Genomic DNA, 17277 nt, shown 5'->3' on the forward strand with positions numbered 1-17277 from the left:
GGGGTTTCTTAGCTGATTCTTTATGTATTTTTGCGTGCTGATTCCAAAAAAATGCCATTCATTTTTGCCCAATCAGGTCAGATTGCATGCTATAGAGATTAGGAAAAAATCGAAATTCTTAAATATGATGTCAAAATTTTTATACAAGGTATGAATGTATACAACACATAGGACCAAATATATCCTTCTATGGAATGCCTTTACAGTTAGACATGCATAAATGGCTGTGCAGAAATTTCTTTAATTGGCAGGATTTGGTGTCTGGGGCGTCCGTTTCAGACACCAACAGTAATCAGCGAACATGTTGATATCCCATGACCTGGTACGCTCCTCCATTATCATCCATCTTTGGTGGATGAACCAGACTTGGGATCTTTGAAAAGCTCTCTGATCTGAGGGCCATCAAAAATTCCTACTAGCTTGCCTGTTGATTCGACATAAACTTAACATTATGGATGGATCTGTTACCAGGCCAGTCATTGCATGATTATAAAAATATTTAATAATATATGATGACGAAGGTATAATAGAGGCAGACCTCAGTACCTATTAGAAAAACTGTCAACCAAAATATAAATTTTTAGAAAGCAACTGTTTTGGTATGATAAATGCCTTTAGAATCTCCACAGATCTTTGGTGTGGATTTTATACTTCAAAGCAGTTAACCAGATACTCCACGTTGTTGTAGTTCTCATCCATCTGCACTGAATGCCCCACCGGTACAAGCGACCTGGTTTCCATTGAACAACAACACAGCTTTCAAGCTTCTTCTTTTGATGAGTCAATGAAAGAGCCGCACATCGGGGTGGTTGCTAGTACATGCCATGTACCACCAAATGAAAAAAAAGAAATTTAATTGAAAAAATATGTCAAAAACACGGACATATCTCTTTTCACTTTGCGTGCAACCGGACATTCATAAATGGCCGGCGAAAACACTGATGAGTTTATTTAAATGCATCGTAAGGACATTAAAACTGACCAGGAAATCTTTTTCTGTGAGGCTTGCCAATGTCTCGGATGATTTTTTGTGGACGAATATGAAGACCCATTTTGAGCGAAAAGTAATGCTTCACCTGGAATCTCCGGCTTAAAATGCTATAGCACAAAATTCTGACCTGATTGAGCAAAATGGATAACATTTTTGAGATCAGCATACCAACTCTACCCAGAAAAGCTTAATAATACACAAACCTCATTATTTATTAACGTACATCATGAAGGCATACCACCGAGCTGGAGCTACTGTAGTATGTGGTCTACAGAGCTGGAGCTACTGTAGTATGTGGTCTACAGAGCTGGAGCTACTGTAGTATGTGGTCTACAAGCTGGTGCTACTGTAGTATGTGGTCTACAGAGCTGGAGCTACTGTAGTATGTGGTCTAGAGCTGGTGCTACTGTAGTATGTGGTCTACAGAGCTGGAGCTACTGTAGTATGTGGTCTACAGAGCTGGTGCTGTAGTATGTGGTCTACAGAGCTGGAGCTACTGTAGTATGTGGTCTACAGAGCTGGAGCTACTGTAGTATGTGGTCTACAGAGCTGGAGCTACTGTTATACTTCCAGATTCTGGGGTCACTAAGTCGAAGGGGATAACTTAACTCTATTCTTAATTTCTAAGGGTCGCTGCCACCAGACCCCCTCTGGGCAGTAGCTCGTTAGGTAGCGGGCAGAGTGGACTAGGCATTGGGTTGGGTTTTTCATTGACCAAATCGATAAGGGAAGAGGGTGAAACAATAACTTGTTTTAACTAATTTATTCCTCTTAAAACATATTGCATTCCGTCAAAATACCAGAAGAGTTGGCCTTCCTCAGAAGAACAACTGTGATTTTAGTTACACTGCTCAACAACAGACGTCTTACATTTATTGCATGTCATTAACATACTCATTCCTCATAACAATCATGGACCTCCTTACCTCGGTCATTCCTTCTAACTTATAACACCAAACACCTCAGACTGCACCACCTGTTAGAGTATAACATCACCTGTTACATTACAACAAGAGTTGGTCTTCATCAGAAGAACAACTATTATTTTCATTACACTTCTCTTGATGAGCAGATGGGATACTGCCCAGGTAATCATACCAGTACTGGTTCCACGCCTGGTATTATAGGTCGCTCCACGTAGCAACAGCGAAACTTCTCTAGTATACAGTGATTTTCTCCTATCCTGGGTGGTGATATGTAGGGTATCTACAGATTCACAGTGGAGTGCAGGGCCACTGTGAGCAGCCCGCACATGGTGTGGCCTACACAGTGTGGTCATGGCTAACGCCTGAGAGGCGCTCAGAACGCGTCCTGTGTTGGGAGAAGTCGAAGCATCACTAAGAATAATGCCTGAAGGGCTTTCGTCACCACACACTAGTACGTTATGACTTCACTTCATAACATCAGACAAGGTTTTAAGATGTAAAACTGTCAGATAAGTTTTTTTAGGGCTAAATAAAGCATGATGAAGAACACTAACATGTGTTGGGAGAAGTCGAGGCATCACTAAGGGTGATGTCCCGACTCCCACCCTCCTCTCTGTTTAGGCCTACAGTTTCCAATCATTAATTTTCACTTTGAATTCTTATGGTTCCCACATCTCCATTTTCCTATCAATTGTGACCTTATGCTTTATAAATACATATCTTAATCCTAAATTACACACTAAGGTAAGGTTCTGGTTTACTGGTCCCTGGGTAAATTCATTGGGTTATAATATCAATGCGGTATGCGGGCGGTCTAGGCGCCAACCCGAACAAAGCCTAGCATCGTATTTTCATGGAGGGGGTATACAAGATATTTTCTTTGAAGCATAGTTTCTGGATCACTTCCAACACTTCACATAGGTCTGATACATTTATCCTTTCTCCAGATCATTGTTCTCGTGTATTTTTATCTGATATCTAAGGAAGTTATGTTCACTAAACATTCACAGACGTAAATAGTATGACCTTCAAACCACGATCTACACTTAGCCCGGAAAGTACACTAGCCCGGATCAATTGGACTCTCACAACCATCCTATAGAGACCTTGAGTTCTCCTTAATGCTACGAATACATACAATTAATATTATATAACCGTATCTGGGTACAATTCAACAAATGATTCAGCAAGTGCCCAACCCTAATAGATGGGATCAGGAAGAATGGGCATAGGACTAGAACATTGTCCCCAGACATGGACACCTTGGCATACAGCTCGCTTAATATATTGTATTGGTGCAGCTTGGGTTGGTGAAATCCCTTCAATGCCTCGGCCTTTCTTTGTGAAGAGATATTTCCGGGCATTGTTCACCTGTAATGTTGTAACAAAGGCATTACAATCATAGTTTCATCAGAGAATGGGTTATGTATCAATGTTTCTTTGCAAGCATTTACCTTTATAGTGTGCTATATGAATATGACTTTAAGTTTAGCTGTGTCCCAAACAAAGATAAGTATTACGACGCTAGTAGCTGAGATATTAAGTAGTCAAAGAGTACGATGGGAGACAGACAGACATCTAGATACAGACATGTAGACACAATTAGACACACTGACAGACACAGACAGACTAACATAAAGACATGCTTATTCTGGAAAATATTGCAATTTAAAACTTACTTCTAAATGAAATCTGTTCCTTGGTTTGCGAGAATATGTTGAAGGGATCATATTGTGAGCCAAATTACTCTCCTCTGCTTCACTTGCTAGTTTGTTGAAGTTGTGAACAGGGTTGGTTGGTCCAATTCTCCACAATCATCTGTAAAAACCTGACATTTCTGAGATATTACTACAAACAAACAAACCTTCATTTTCATTCATACTGTACAAATATTTTCCTTCAATAATACATCATTACCTGACAGGAATTAATCTTGAATCTCCGTGTCTAGTGGGTACTGAACCTTCCTGCCATCCCCTTTGTGTGATAATTTACTAATGCCATGACAAGTGTTTCTGTTCGTGTACTTATTTTGTTATGTGCAAAGGCTAAAATATATAACGGGAACGCAATCCTCCACTTGAGCTGGGATGAAAAATGCCAAAACAACTGTAATAGCATGAGCTGTTCCAGTAAACAGGTCAAACTCAATATTCTTCAGCTCAATTTCACTACCAACTCTCTATCAAAATTAGACTTACAAATTATATTTTTCATCTACTTTCACAAACTTTATTCATAAGAACTTGAAAGCGGTGAATACTTATTAATACTAATACAGTAAAATCCCAGTTATCCGGCACCTACAGGGATTGACAGGTGCCGGCTAAATAGTTTTTCCGGTTAATTGAAACTCTTTCCTAGGACCCCTAATAAATCCTTCAGGCTGACCTCACAAATTCGTGTCTAAGACTTTGTACCATTCACATTAACCATCTGTTCTCTATTAATCAAATATGATTGCATTAACTTTACATGGATCTGCAGAATAAGATTTTCTCGAGAAGATTGTGGATAAGGGTTTAGATGTGTAGATAGTGCCGTTTCTACAGAGGGACTGGAAGTAGGAAAATTTATGGTAGTTTTATTCCTAGGACGGTCCTCCATGCAGTAACATCCTAGGTGTGGGGATTTCGGGAGATGGATCCGATTCTTATAGTTTGGGGTGGACACTTGTATGTAGTTGTGTGATGGAAATTGGAAAGTCAACAGCTTTTTTCTGCGCTTGTGTCTTCCAAAGTCAGCTATTTCGTTCCCTGGAAACTTCACGTAGACCGGTATCACATGAAGCCCCAGGCACTGGCCCTCCACAGGAAGGGTGCAGAAAAACCAGAGGTTATTAATACTAGTACAGGCTGGGTCGAGGAAACACCATCAGAAATGGTAAAGTTTATAGAAAGCCTTTGTGAAACCTACTCTGTAAGTTGCCTGTGGAAGCCCCAAAGGAATGTAAGCGTTGCGGAGACCGGGAGGAGGGAAGCCCATCCTTGTTGGCTCACCAGGAAGCGGAACCGACGGCTAGAAAGGAAGAGAGATAAATTTGTATTCATTAATATCGTCATAGAAGTCCACATTAGTTCAACATCCACATTGGGCATAGACTGTGAGAACAAATGTATCAAAGACCTGTTTGTTATGTACTGTTGGCAAGTGCTGGGTACAGTATGTACACTCGCTTTGTAACTAGGCGTGGTAGGTGCTAGGAGGAAGTAACTAGGTGTGGTAGGTGCTAGGAGGAAGTAACTAGGTGTGGTAGGTGCTAGGAGGAAGTAACTAGGTGGTAGGTGCTAGGAGGAAGTAACTAGGTGTGGTAGGTGCTAGGAGGAAGTAACTAGGTGTGGTAGGTGCTAGGAGGAAGTAACTAGGTGTGGTAGGTGCTAGGAGGAACGTGCTGCCTCTTTACGTGAAGCTCAAAGGGTAGATCAGTGAACAAATTATCAACACATTGTCTTCAAATGAACGTTTAATTTAATTAATCCACAATAAAAATGTCATTAAATATTTTTTTAACACTCTAAGGATTTCAAAAAGTTATATTTTGTCTAATTATTTACACGATATCTTCCCGAAAATTTATGGTTATTATGTAATCACATTGTTGTAGTTGGCATTAATGTACAGTTGACAGTTAGTATTTTGATAAGCATCTCACATTCCTGATAACATGTTCAGTTGTACCAAAGTGTTAATTTTCAACAAATGTCTCCCTTTTTCCAACATGTTGATAGTTGTATACCTTCATCAGATGTAGACAACACACACAACAACGTCTGGGAATTACAATATATGATACTAATCGCTTCTCAAAAACGCTAGATGAAAATTTTGGGTTTACGAAGAAAACAACCGAGCAGCGCGTGCGTGAGAATCATTATCTACACCACTCACTCCCATACCAACCAGTTAAAGTTACTCTCACTTTTTCTGTGATACTGCCGTCGGGTTAGTAGCTGTCGGCTCTCTCCTCCCAAATAACAGTGATATCAAGACCAGACAGTGGTGATAGTAATAAGGTTCTTTTATCCGATTCACTGGTTAATAAGCATATATATTTTTTGTTACATCACGCTTGTACGTAATAAAAAAAAGAGTATGGAAAATAACGTACGTATCTGTGTTGCTGCTGGTCCGTGGACGTACAATTCTCATCAGGTGACGTACGAGTGACCAGAGTGTATACAGAAAGAGACGGGGGGTAATGAACGACACTCCTCAATAAGTGGCGCCACATAACCCACCACGATGTCTACAGTGTACGACAACCCTTGCTTCCAGGGTGAGGTGAGTTTATCCCAATACACAACATATTCCTTGATGTAACTCTTCAAATTATTTTTTATTTTATGCAATTTCAGAACCCATGTTTAGTGAATTATTCGTTTAACTGTGTTGATGTATTGTAATTATCAGAGCAATCTATCGCCATGTAGTGATTGATGCTCTCTATCATACCATAAGAATATATACATTACTATAGGCAGCACAACAAGAGGGGGCATTAGTGAAAAAAAAACTATCGAAATTTAGGAATTATAAGTCTTATCCTCAGATATAAAGAGAAGAAAATGCTCCTTCAATTTTAAAGTCTCTACATCCCATGGATTACTGTATATCATGCCTCCAGAAAGACATAACATCACCAGTAAAGGTTCAATGCGGTTCCGTAACTGTGTCGTCTCGATTACCTAAGCATACTTGAGGACCTTAGGACTGACAACTCTTCAGGCAAGGAGGGATCTGAGAGACATTGAAAATCTTGAAAGCGACGGAAAAAGTGAACCCGGATTTTGGTGATGTCACGCACCACCAACACGAGGTGACGTAACTTCGTGCTCCAAATTATCATACAGAATGAAGATAAGGAATACTTCTTCACACAGAGGCTGGTAGACCTATGGAAAAGTCTACCAGCTCAAGCTATGGAAGCGAGAACAGTACTGGGCCTTAAAACAGACCTTGACGAGACTATCAAAAACAATGTAGGATCCGACATAGGCCACTGGCCTCTTTCCCTTGGTATGGCCACTTCTATAGTTGAGATGGCCATTAGGTAAATTAGGTTATGATGTCATAATTCAACTTACCCATCATGATAAAAAGACTACAGTACCATCCATCACGGGGCAGTACTTCAGCCTACCTATCATGATAATATTATTATAGATCGTATCTCCCACGTATCAGTTAATATGGCCTCTCAGTGTTGCTTCACAAACGTCGATGGTCACTTGACAATAAAAAAAGTACTATGTAATAACGAGAATGTTAAAAATGTTGCTACAAACGATGTGTTTAGAAAAATAAATTATTATGACCTATTTGTAGTTATAAACATATAGTGACGAGAATTTTAATATAATAAATGGAATATGCACAGAAGACACAGGCAACTACTGTACCTTGAAGGTTCAGTAACCTTTCATGTGATTTATTATTGATTTTTTTACGCTCTCAACAGCACTTAATCTATCGGCTTATCATCAGTAAGTGTAGACACCTATTTTTCACTTTCGACGATAACTGATTTCTGATTCCCATTTCACCGGTCAAACAAAATCATAACTCTGTTTTCGTGGAATGACAATTAATTTATACCATGGAAACCTGGTGGTGTATCTGCATTTCACAATCAAGGTGGATTATGTAAGATAAATTTTCCTCGTTGTTTCTTTTGGTTTGCGGTCTACTTTCTCACACACCCTCCCGAGAGCGGTGGCAAGCAGCCCAAATATCAGGGCCGCCAGCAAACTAGTGAGGAACTGTGAATAAATTATTGTAACCTAATCCTGTTTCATCATTTTGGACCAGACACTTTCTTCAGATATAGCAAAAGAAAAATGTTTGGGGGAAATTCTGATTAAGACGTATTGTTTGGAATGACTGAGTAAACAGCTCGAGGATGGCGGTAACAATGACGGAGATTACGACAAACTCTATATTCCTTTGTTGTCAAAATTGATCAGTTCTTTAAAGGCTTCTTACAAAATTTCGACGTAGCTATGGCATTAACGATATGATATAGGTGAGAGTCAGGGATATTTGTAAACATGAAGACCCTGTACATCATAGCTTTTATTTTACTTTTATCCTCTTCCCCAACTGATCGGCTCGTTAGCCGCTTGGGCGATCTGTCACGTCTCTGTTATGCACTGTTGGCAAGAACTGGGCATGAACTGACCCTTGACTGTATCTGAATCTGCTCTAGCGCTTGTCAAGTATGGTCTTGAAAGAGCTCACACTCAGTGCCGTCACAACACTCTCTGGCAGATTGTTCCAAGAGTTCACAACTCTCACTCCGAAAAAGCTACCCCTCACAGTTTTCTGGACTTGCGACTTCTTCAACCTTGAGCTGTGACCCCTTGTGGGGCGAGCGTCCGCCAGCTCCAGGTAAGGGCACTCGACTGAGTAGTGCCCTTTGAGATGTTTATACACCTCAATTAGGTCCCCCCCCCCCTTGCCCCCTGTGGTATAAGCTAGGCAATTTCAGGCGCTCTAATCAACTGACAGTCCGTAGCATATCTCGGGGACCAGACGGGGTGACAGTACTCCAAACGGGGAAGCAACTCACTCGTGAAGATCGTTACGAGGGACGGTTTCATTTACTGCCATTTTTTATCCCAACTCTGCTGATGCACCATGACTGTCTTAGGGTATAATATCCTCTCTCTAAAAACGGGACAATAGTTTTTTTATCATTATTGTCTGATAATGCAATCCGTGTTTCGTAACATTCGAAATTCCGTCGTTGGCGATATCACTATCTGGCTGAAGTGAAGCCGTCATCATGACTTGCTAATTGTGTTTGTCGTTCCATTACATAAAGAAGTTACCACGATCAGTGTATGGACCTATCAGATTTAAAACACCTAATTTACCAATATCGGTGCTTTTAGTGCAGGATGGTTATTGTATTGTATTGTATACCTTGTAATAACTCGACAATTATCTGCTACTAAAGAAAATGGGAGGAATTGAACGTTTTTCATGACGGAAAATAATCCTGACCTGAAGCCATTAAGAGCTCGGAGTGTTAGCTTGTTTTTCTTACACCAAGAATGTGTTCCTGGCAGACTGTATCATTTCTTATGCTTTAGATAACAACAGGAAATAAGGTAGTAAAGACCTTCGATAACAACATTTGATATATACAGTGTACAATGAATTAATTTTGTCTTAATAGTGACTTTGTACTGATGTAATTTTACGTACACTGCATACCTTCATTATATGGGTATGAAAACTAATTTTATTAAATTATTGTATACAGTCTTATGTTGGTTAAAATTTATTGAAATGACCCCCCCAGTCTATAACGAAAGGCCCTGTGACTTAGAATATGACTTAAACTTAGAGGCTCTTCATTGTGTTGCCCTTCCGAGTAACTGTTTTTATTTGTATTATGTTTTTTTATTTTTAGGGGAATGGTGATGTGTCAGTCGCGGTGGAGAAGGGATGGTCGGGCAAAGAGAAACTGACCTACTCGTGGGACAACGTGAACGTGTTTGCCTCCACCACAACAGGCTGCGGCAAGAAGAAGGTCACTAAGGCGAAGCACATCCTCAAAAACAGTAAGGAGGAGGAGGAAGAGGTGGTGTTTTGGTGGAGTGGTGGAGAATTAAGGAAGGGAGGGAGAATGTGGAAGATTTGAGAAAGGGAAGGGGAATTGATGAAGCTATGAGGAGGGTAGGAGGAAGTGAGGAAGTAGTGAGGAAGCAGGAGTAAGAGAGACTCACAAGACGATGGATAAGGGCAGGATAGCTCAGCAGAAGGCTCCTCCTTTCTCCCCACTCCCTACTGTATCTCAGGTAGGAACATATACTAAGTAACACAATATATTATAAAGTAAACATAAAACGCTAACAAAAAATATCTTAATAAAGGATGAATGGAAAGCGGTATAAATCGTTTAAGATCCTGCTCTAATTTGGTTCCAGAAATGTAAAAAAAAATTAAATCACTATCTTACTAAGCCTTATCTTGAGCCATAGTTTTTTTTATTTATATTCCTTGATATTTCGGTACTATTAACACCCACCCTCATTCACATTATGTTCCTGCGTAAATAAAACACCCTGTTTACATAAGTTATCCCGACAACGTCCTCTGTAAATCGTATAAAAGAAAACGTATACTCGTGTTAGCTATAACTGTGCAAATATAATTTAAAACGGTTTGACCCCGTATGTTTTTTCTTTCTCTTGTAGTCACGGGGATCTGTCGACCTGGGGAACTTCTGGCAATTATGGGGGCATCAGGAGCCGGCAAGACCACCCTCCTCAACGTCCTCACCTTCAGGAGTGACCAGGCCCTTAAAATCTCAGGTACTAGGATCTCCAATACACTTATAAGACCATGCCATATCCTCCTTGTAACCCGATCATCCTTCAATATCCTTCTAATATCCTGGTAACTTTATTCCTTTATCCTCCATGTACCCTGTCCATTCATCTGTATCCTTCACCCTCTTTAATCTGATTTTTACTGTACTCTCTAACCACCACCTCCTCGTCCTCCTACTCAAGGGTCGCTCTACGTGAACGGGCAGAGAGTAACGCCTAATCTGTTGATGAGTCGGTCGGCATACGTGCAGCAGGAGGATCTGTTTATCGGTACATTCACCGTCAGAGAGCAACTTCTCTTCCAGGTAAGCCCAATCCCTCACCCTGTCTTGTTGACTCGGATAGGTCCCTCCCTCTCTGTTTGGTAATTCGGATAGTTCCCTCCCTCTTCTCTCTGGTAATTCGGATAGTTCATTCCCTCTCTGTCTGGTAATTCGGATAGTTCCCTCCCCATGCCAGGTAGACGATAGTTGTAAACTTGGTAATGGAACCCCTAAATATGGATTCGAATACCTTTGAATAACACGAAATTGTTACGTCTATATCCTTACTGAAATACATCATGATTGGTATAAGATTTCATGTTTTATTATCGGCATTGAAGTTTATGATAGTTAGTGCTTGCTAAGTAGCATTTTCTTTGATTTTAGTTTAGAAATTTTGTGATGATCAGAAGAAATGTCGAATATATGTTTTGTATTCGCGTCACAGGCTAACTTACGGATGGATCGCAATACATCACAATCACAAAGAGTCCAGCGTGTCGACGAGGTCATGAAGCAGGTGAGTCTGAGAGTCTTCACAGGTGAGTTCGAGTCTTTTCACAGGCGAGTCCAGAAGAATAGGCCAATCCAGGACACGACATGTGAGCCAGATGATTCTAAAAATAATCACATTAAAAAAAGGTCCAGAGTTAGTGTCCTGCTGATAGTGTATGTATTACGATTATTCATCTCTCACTACGTTTAGGATTTGATATCTTTGTTTAATGCAGCTGTAGGATTTTGTCATAAATGTATATTACCCGAGAGCATTTGAGTGGTAGGGTAAATAACAGCTAAGGCGTGTTTTACAGGATGGAACAAGAACTTAGCCTTGAGGTAGGCCTACTCCAGTACTGTATTAGATATGAGAGAGAGAGCGAGCAAATCAAACAATCACAGAGGCCAAAAGAAATAAATATTTTGTCGTAAATGTTGTTCATAAATGTGAGAAAACGTTGTGTTTACATTTAACTGGAATGATTCTTTCAGCTGAGCTTGACGAAGTGCGCCAAGACGCTGATAGGAGTGGCAGGCAGTATTAAAGGCATTTCAGGAGGGGAGACCAAAAGACTTGCTTTCGCTTGTGAGGTGAGTTAACTCCTTCTCCTCCTCTTCCTCATTTTGTCTCTCCAATTATCCTTCCTCCGCTGTTTCACCTCCTAGTGGTATTCCTCCCTCAGTTGTTTATGCCTCTACTGATACTCCTCCATCATATTATTGTTTTCCATCATTGTCACTCTTATTATACCATCCCTGTTATTGTTACCGTATTCTTAAAACTATTTCTCTCTGGCCACAGATACTGACAAGCCCTTCAATAATGTTGCTGGACGAGCCCACCTCTGGCCTCGATTCCTTCATGGCCCAGACCATCGTACAGGCCATGAAGGACCTGGCCAGCACGGGAATGACTGTCATATCTACCATTCATCAGCCCAGTTCTGAGGTGAGGTGAGGTCAGGTCTCTCTCTCTCTTTAGCCTTTTGAGTACTGAAGGGGGTTAACTTAAAGTATTCAAGGGGTTAACTTAAAGTATTCAATGGGTTAAGTTATCGTATTCAAGGGGTTAATTTACTTTTCTACTCAGTTCAAGACCCAAATGAACTCTGAGCCAATGACAAGTGACTTCTATTATGACATCAACAGGAGGAAGTTTGAATTGAGTCACCCAGAAGATTGATGATAGTCTCTAAGATGCATCACCGCAGCCAACAAATTTGTGTATTTAATCAACTAGTGAACGCAATCCTTAAATTATCATATTAACTCCCATCAAGACGATAATTCTACACTCGATAGAGGTCCCGGGGAATTTGTAATAATCTGTCACATTAGTTATTCGATAATCTAATGTAACCTTCTGTAAATTACGTTTCCATAGAGTTTTAATTATTGTTTATTTGTTTCTGTAGGTGTTCGCGCTATTTGACCGTGTGTTACTGATGGGAGAGGGACGAGTGGCTTACCTGGGTTCAACCTCCGAAGCTGTCGCCTTCTTCTCCGGGTGAGTGTTAAGGCTTAGTCTAGTCTTTCTCTCATTACTCCTGATAAAAGATAACAAAAAAGCGCTTTATATTCCTCATCCCTATCACTGAGACACATAATAAAGTTATGTATTGACTAAACACAGCCACAGACTAATCAGAGAATAGACAAAGCTAAAAACATAAACGAAATAGTTCCAGTGATGTTGTCTTTCACCTCTCTCAGCCTCGGAAAAAACTGTCCCAAGAACTTCAACCCGGCAGATTTCTTCATCTCTACCCTGGCTATTGAACCTGGCCGAGAGGAGGAGTGTCTAAAGTTCGTGGACTATGCCTCCGACGCCTTTGTCAACAGCAGCGCCGGCCAGCAGGTCTCTAAAACTGCCGCTGACAACAAGAACGCTCTCACCAATGGTCAAGCTCTTCACTGTGACCGTGTAGAGGTAAGATGCTGTTTTAGGGGTATATAGGGAGGAGTTAGTGTAGGGAGAAGTTAGTGGGGTGTAGGGAGAAGTTAGTGGGGTGAAGGGAGGAGTTAGTGGGGTGTAGGGAGGAGTTAGTGGGGTGTAAGGAGGAGTTAGTGGGGTGTAGGGAGGAGTTAGTGGGGTGTAGGGAGGAGTTAGTGAGGTGTAGGGAGGAGTTAGTGGGGTGTAGGGAGGAGTTAGTGGGGTGTAGGGAGGAGTTAGTGAGGTGTGGTATTCTGAATGTCTAGATTTCCTTTACATTTAACACAAGAGTAAAGTTTCTATTGTAATCTGAGGTAGGGAGAGAGGGAGGGAGAGATAGATAGAGGGAGAAAGGGAGGGAGGAAGGGAGAGAGAGAGAGAGTGGGAGGGAGGAAGGGAGGGAAAGACAAAGAGGGAGAGAGATGGGAGGGCACTGGTGATCCTGTGTTGTGCTTCACTTTTTAAATCCAGCAAATAAACAAAATCTCAGTGACCAGGAGACTGAGAGTGTTCAAGGGTATATCAGGTGCTCGAGTTTACCTAAATGCTTACCTCTTTTGTGGCCTTACAGGTAGCCAAGTCACCATACAAGGCTGGGGTGTTGACTCAGTTTTCCGCAGTTCTTAAAAGGTCCTTCTTGGCGAACATACGAGAGCCGATGATCCTCAGAACTAAGGTGTTCCAGACTGTTGTAAGTATATCACCTGACTTGACCTGACCTAATAATGTGGTGACCTTGACTGCATCTCTTATATATACAGCTGCTATAATTTAAATACATTATCCTGTTGTGATTTATAAATTTTGATATTTTACCTGATATTATTGAGCTGCAACTTGGGTAATAACCTATGTGTGTGTGTTAACAGTTAATCTCACTGCTGGTGGGGGTGATCTACCTGAACCAGGAACTTGACCAATCAGGAGTAACCAACATCAACGGCGCCATCTTTCTCCTGGTCACACAGATGAGCTTCACCAATGTCTTCGGTGTCGTCCACGTGAGTCTTAAATATAAAGTAAAAAGAATTAGTTTCGAATCAAGGTGACTCAAAACCCTTAGAAATACAATAAAACATCTATGTCACTCTACCAATAACTATTACAATATAACTATCGTAACTCTTACTTTTCGTCCCCTTGCCAGACCTTCTGTGCTGAGCTACCCATCTTTTTACGGGAGCATTTTAACGGGATGTACCGTGCTGGGGTGTACTTCATCTGTAAGAACTTGGCCGAATTGCCCCTGATGTTAACCCTTCCAGCTCTCTTCGCTGCCATCACCTACTATATGATAGGGTTATATTCGCCAGTAGAGAATTTTTTCATTTGTATGGCGATCCTAATTCTGACGGCTAATGCTGCTATGTCCTTTGGTAAGTGTGTTATAAGCTCTCTCTCTCTCTCTCTCTCTCTCTCTCTCAAAAGTGAAAAAACTCTCTCTCTCTCTCTCTCTCTCTCTCTCTCTCTCTCTCCCTTAACAGTGTAAACTCTCCCTCACTCTCTCTCACTCTCACACACAGGTTACATGATATCGTGCCTGGCACCGAACGTCCATCTGGCACTGGCACTCTCTGCTCCACTCATCATTCCACTTATGCTGTTTGGCGGATTTTTCCTGAACTCTGAGTAAGTAGAGAAGTGGTGAGGGGGAAGAGGGAAGAGGAGAGACAAGGGGGGGGAAGAAGGAAAAGAGGTAAGAAGAGAGGGTGGGAGAGAGGAAGAGAAGAAATGAGGGAGAAAAGAAGGAAAAGAGGGAGAAAAGAAGGGTTAGAGGGTGAGAAGAAGGGAAAGAGGGAGACAAGAAGGGAAAGAGGGTGAGAAGAAGTGAAGGAGGGAGAGAAGACATGAGGGAGGGAATGAAGAGATGAAGAGAAAATGCAAGATAGGGGAGGATGTCTGGAGAGGTGTGAGAGTTGGTGAGGCGTTGGTTAGATTGAGAGATGGCGGAAAGGAAGAAAAGGGAAGAGAAAGAAGAAGAAATAGAAAAAGATATAGGAGATAGTGAGGAATAAAGAGAGATAATGAAAAATGTGGAGAGAAAATGCTAATATAAATATAGATATACACAATGTATGAGTGAGTGAGTGAGTGAGTGAGTGAGTGAGTGAGTGAGTGAGTGAGTGAGTGAATGTATGAGTGAGTGAGTGAGTGTATGAGTGAGTGAGTGAGTGAACGTATGATAGTGAATGACTAAGGGAGTTAAGTGAATGAATGTATGAATGAATGAGTCACACACACCAAGGGTATCTAACCACGCCTCTTTCATCCCTTGACTACAGCTCAGTACCAGTATATTTCATATGGATCAAGTACATCTCGTGGTTTAACTATGGTAACGAGGCTCTGATGATCAACCAATGGGCGGATATTGATTCTATCGCCTGTTCCAACGAGAACAGCAGCCTCTGTCTCCATGACGGCCTGGAGGTACTCACAGCCCTGGGTTATGATGAGGTAAGTTAGAGGGTGGTGGGTGTGTTGGTCTGTAGGTGAGAGGTAGTGGTGGGTGTGTAGGTGGTGGTGGTGGTGGTGGGTGTGTAGGTGGTGGTGGTGGGTGTGTAGGTGGTGGTGGTAGTAGTGGTGGGTGTGTAGGTAATAGGTGGTGGTGGTGGTTATGGTGATGGTGGGTGTGTAGGTGATATGTGGTTGGGGAGGGAGAGGGAATAGGTACACTAGGTACCTCAAATCACTCAAATTAGAGTAGGGGTAAGTGGTAAGGAGGAAAATGGGGTTTAAGTGGTGGGGAAAGAATGAAGGAAAGAGAAGTGGTGGGGGGAAGAGGTAGTGTAAAGGATGTTAACAGGGAAAATATGATAATAAGCAAAAAATTAATTAATAGGAAGATGGTTTAATAGGGAGGTATGAAACCAATAGCCCCCTTTGCCCTACAGAGTTAGTTCAAGGGGATACTAATCAAAATAATGTATTTATCATGCTCTTACACCATACACTCACAACCAACTTTCCTTTCTTCTCTCTGCCGCAGGATAACTTGATTGTAGATGTCGGCGCCCTCTTAGCTCTGATAGTCGGCTACCGTCTCCTAGGATTCCTCTTCCTGTTGCTCAAGACGAGGAGGAAGTCAGTGACCCAGTATGATTAGGGAAAGTTCCAGAACTTATGATGGTGATGGAGGCAGTGGTTTACAATGTCAGGGAGATGGTGAGAAGGGAAAAACGACAATAAAGGAGGCTAGAATAAAGAGATGGAATGAGGATGACAAGTATAGCAGGAGTGATGAGGGTGGAACAACAAAGAAGACAAAGATGACAGAGAGAAGTGTGGGAGAGAAGGAATATAAGGAGGAAAGAGACACAATAGGAAAGGAGTAGAACTTGGTGGAAGAGAATATCTTGTAGGATACTTAAGAGACAGGATATTTAAAAACTTGTTTAGTCTTAGGATTTTGTCACCACTTAATTCTGTAAATATTAGTAGCTTAGTTACCATTGATGAAAGCTTTCTACATACCTTTTAAAAGAAAATGGAAACTGAATATCTTTCCCTTCAAATATGAATTGAGATGAAAAGAATCATTTCTTTTTTTATTTAATAATATTCTATGTACAGTATATACATATACAGTATATATATAAAAAAATTCCAGTGTTTTTGTAGTTGTTACTCATAAAATGGGTACAAATTTTAATAAGACTGTTTCTCTCAATATACTAAACAATATAGTACCTCTACTCAATATACTCTACACAAAATGAACAAATCAAAGTAGTTCACATGACATAACATCTGAATATAAACTTACCCGGTACTTCAATCTTCAATTTAGTTACAAGTGGAATAGATCCATAGTTTGTATGATAGTAATTTTATATATCAGCTTAAAATAAACCTAAGATATCAGTGATGGTATTTACATCATACTTACCTCCCTCAATCACTGCTGAACATGACCTGATAAACCCTGTCACAGCCTCCAAGATGATAGACACTTGTGGAGGTTTGCCAGAGGTCTTTATCTGCGGAACATGTCTTCTGAAAAAGTAATAATAATTTGTTACTATTATTTTATATCTTCAATTTAAACAATTTTCCAAAAATTTACAATTATTTCATGATTATCTTTAACTTATGTTACTTGTGATAATAAAAGATGAACTATTTTTTCTGTGAAATTCAACTTACATAGCAAAATCTCACTTCTGATTTTCCTCGCATGACGTCATCACTCACCTGCCAAATATCAGAAATTTTTGGCAGCCTCATGGACACAACATTCACCTCCTGACCCACGAGTTGCTGGTTTGTGCCCGCTGTTTGCTAATTCATCCACTGGTGCATGGGTGATAAACTTTACAGCTGGAGC

The 17277-nt window shown here is 40.9% G+C and overlaps 1 protein-coding gene and 1 long non-coding RNA gene across 3 annotated transcripts; one reads left to right on the forward strand and one right to left on the reverse strand.

Moving 5' to 3' along the window:
• Nucleotides 1–2800: 2800 nt before the first annotated feature.
• On the reverse strand, nt 2801–8272 carry LOC121860082. 2 transcript variants are annotated; one of them, XR_006087812.1, is made up of 4 exons: nt 8233–8272; nt 4834–4935; nt 3597–3735; nt 2801–3288 (listed from the first exon to the last, which is right to left on the reverse strand). It is a non-coding gene; the product is annotated as an uncharacterized LOC121860082 (long non-coding RNA). The 2 variants fall into 2 exon arrangements; XR_006087811.1 differs by lacking the exon at nt 8233–8272 and adding an exon at nt 8096–8198.
• On the forward strand, nt 5790–16816 carry LOC121860081 (protein white-like). Its single transcript, XM_042357101.1, has 15 exons — nt 5790–6198; nt 9335–9485; nt 10122–10238; nt 10440–10561; nt 10968–11039; nt 11510–11608; nt 11820–11966; nt 12433–12524; nt 12731–12947; nt 13522–13641; nt 13820–13951; nt 14098–14326; nt 14474–14579; nt 15233–15407; nt 15940–16816. The coding sequence occupies exons 1-15, from the start codon at nt 6160–6162 to the stop codon at nt 16054–16056; spliced, it is 1935 nt and encodes a 644-aa protein (XP_042213035.1). The 5' UTR covers nt 5790–6159; the 3' UTR covers nt 16057–16816.
• The last annotated feature ends 461 nt before the right edge of the window (nt 16817–17277 follow it).

This window comes from Homarus americanus, unplaced genomic scaffold (assembly GCF_018991925.1).
Source record: "Homarus americanus isolate GMGI-L3 unplaced genomic scaffold, GMGI_Hamer_2.0 scaffold57463, whole genome shotgun sequence".
NCBI lineage: Eukaryota > Metazoa > Arthropoda > Malacostraca > Decapoda > Nephropidae > Homarus > Homarus americanus.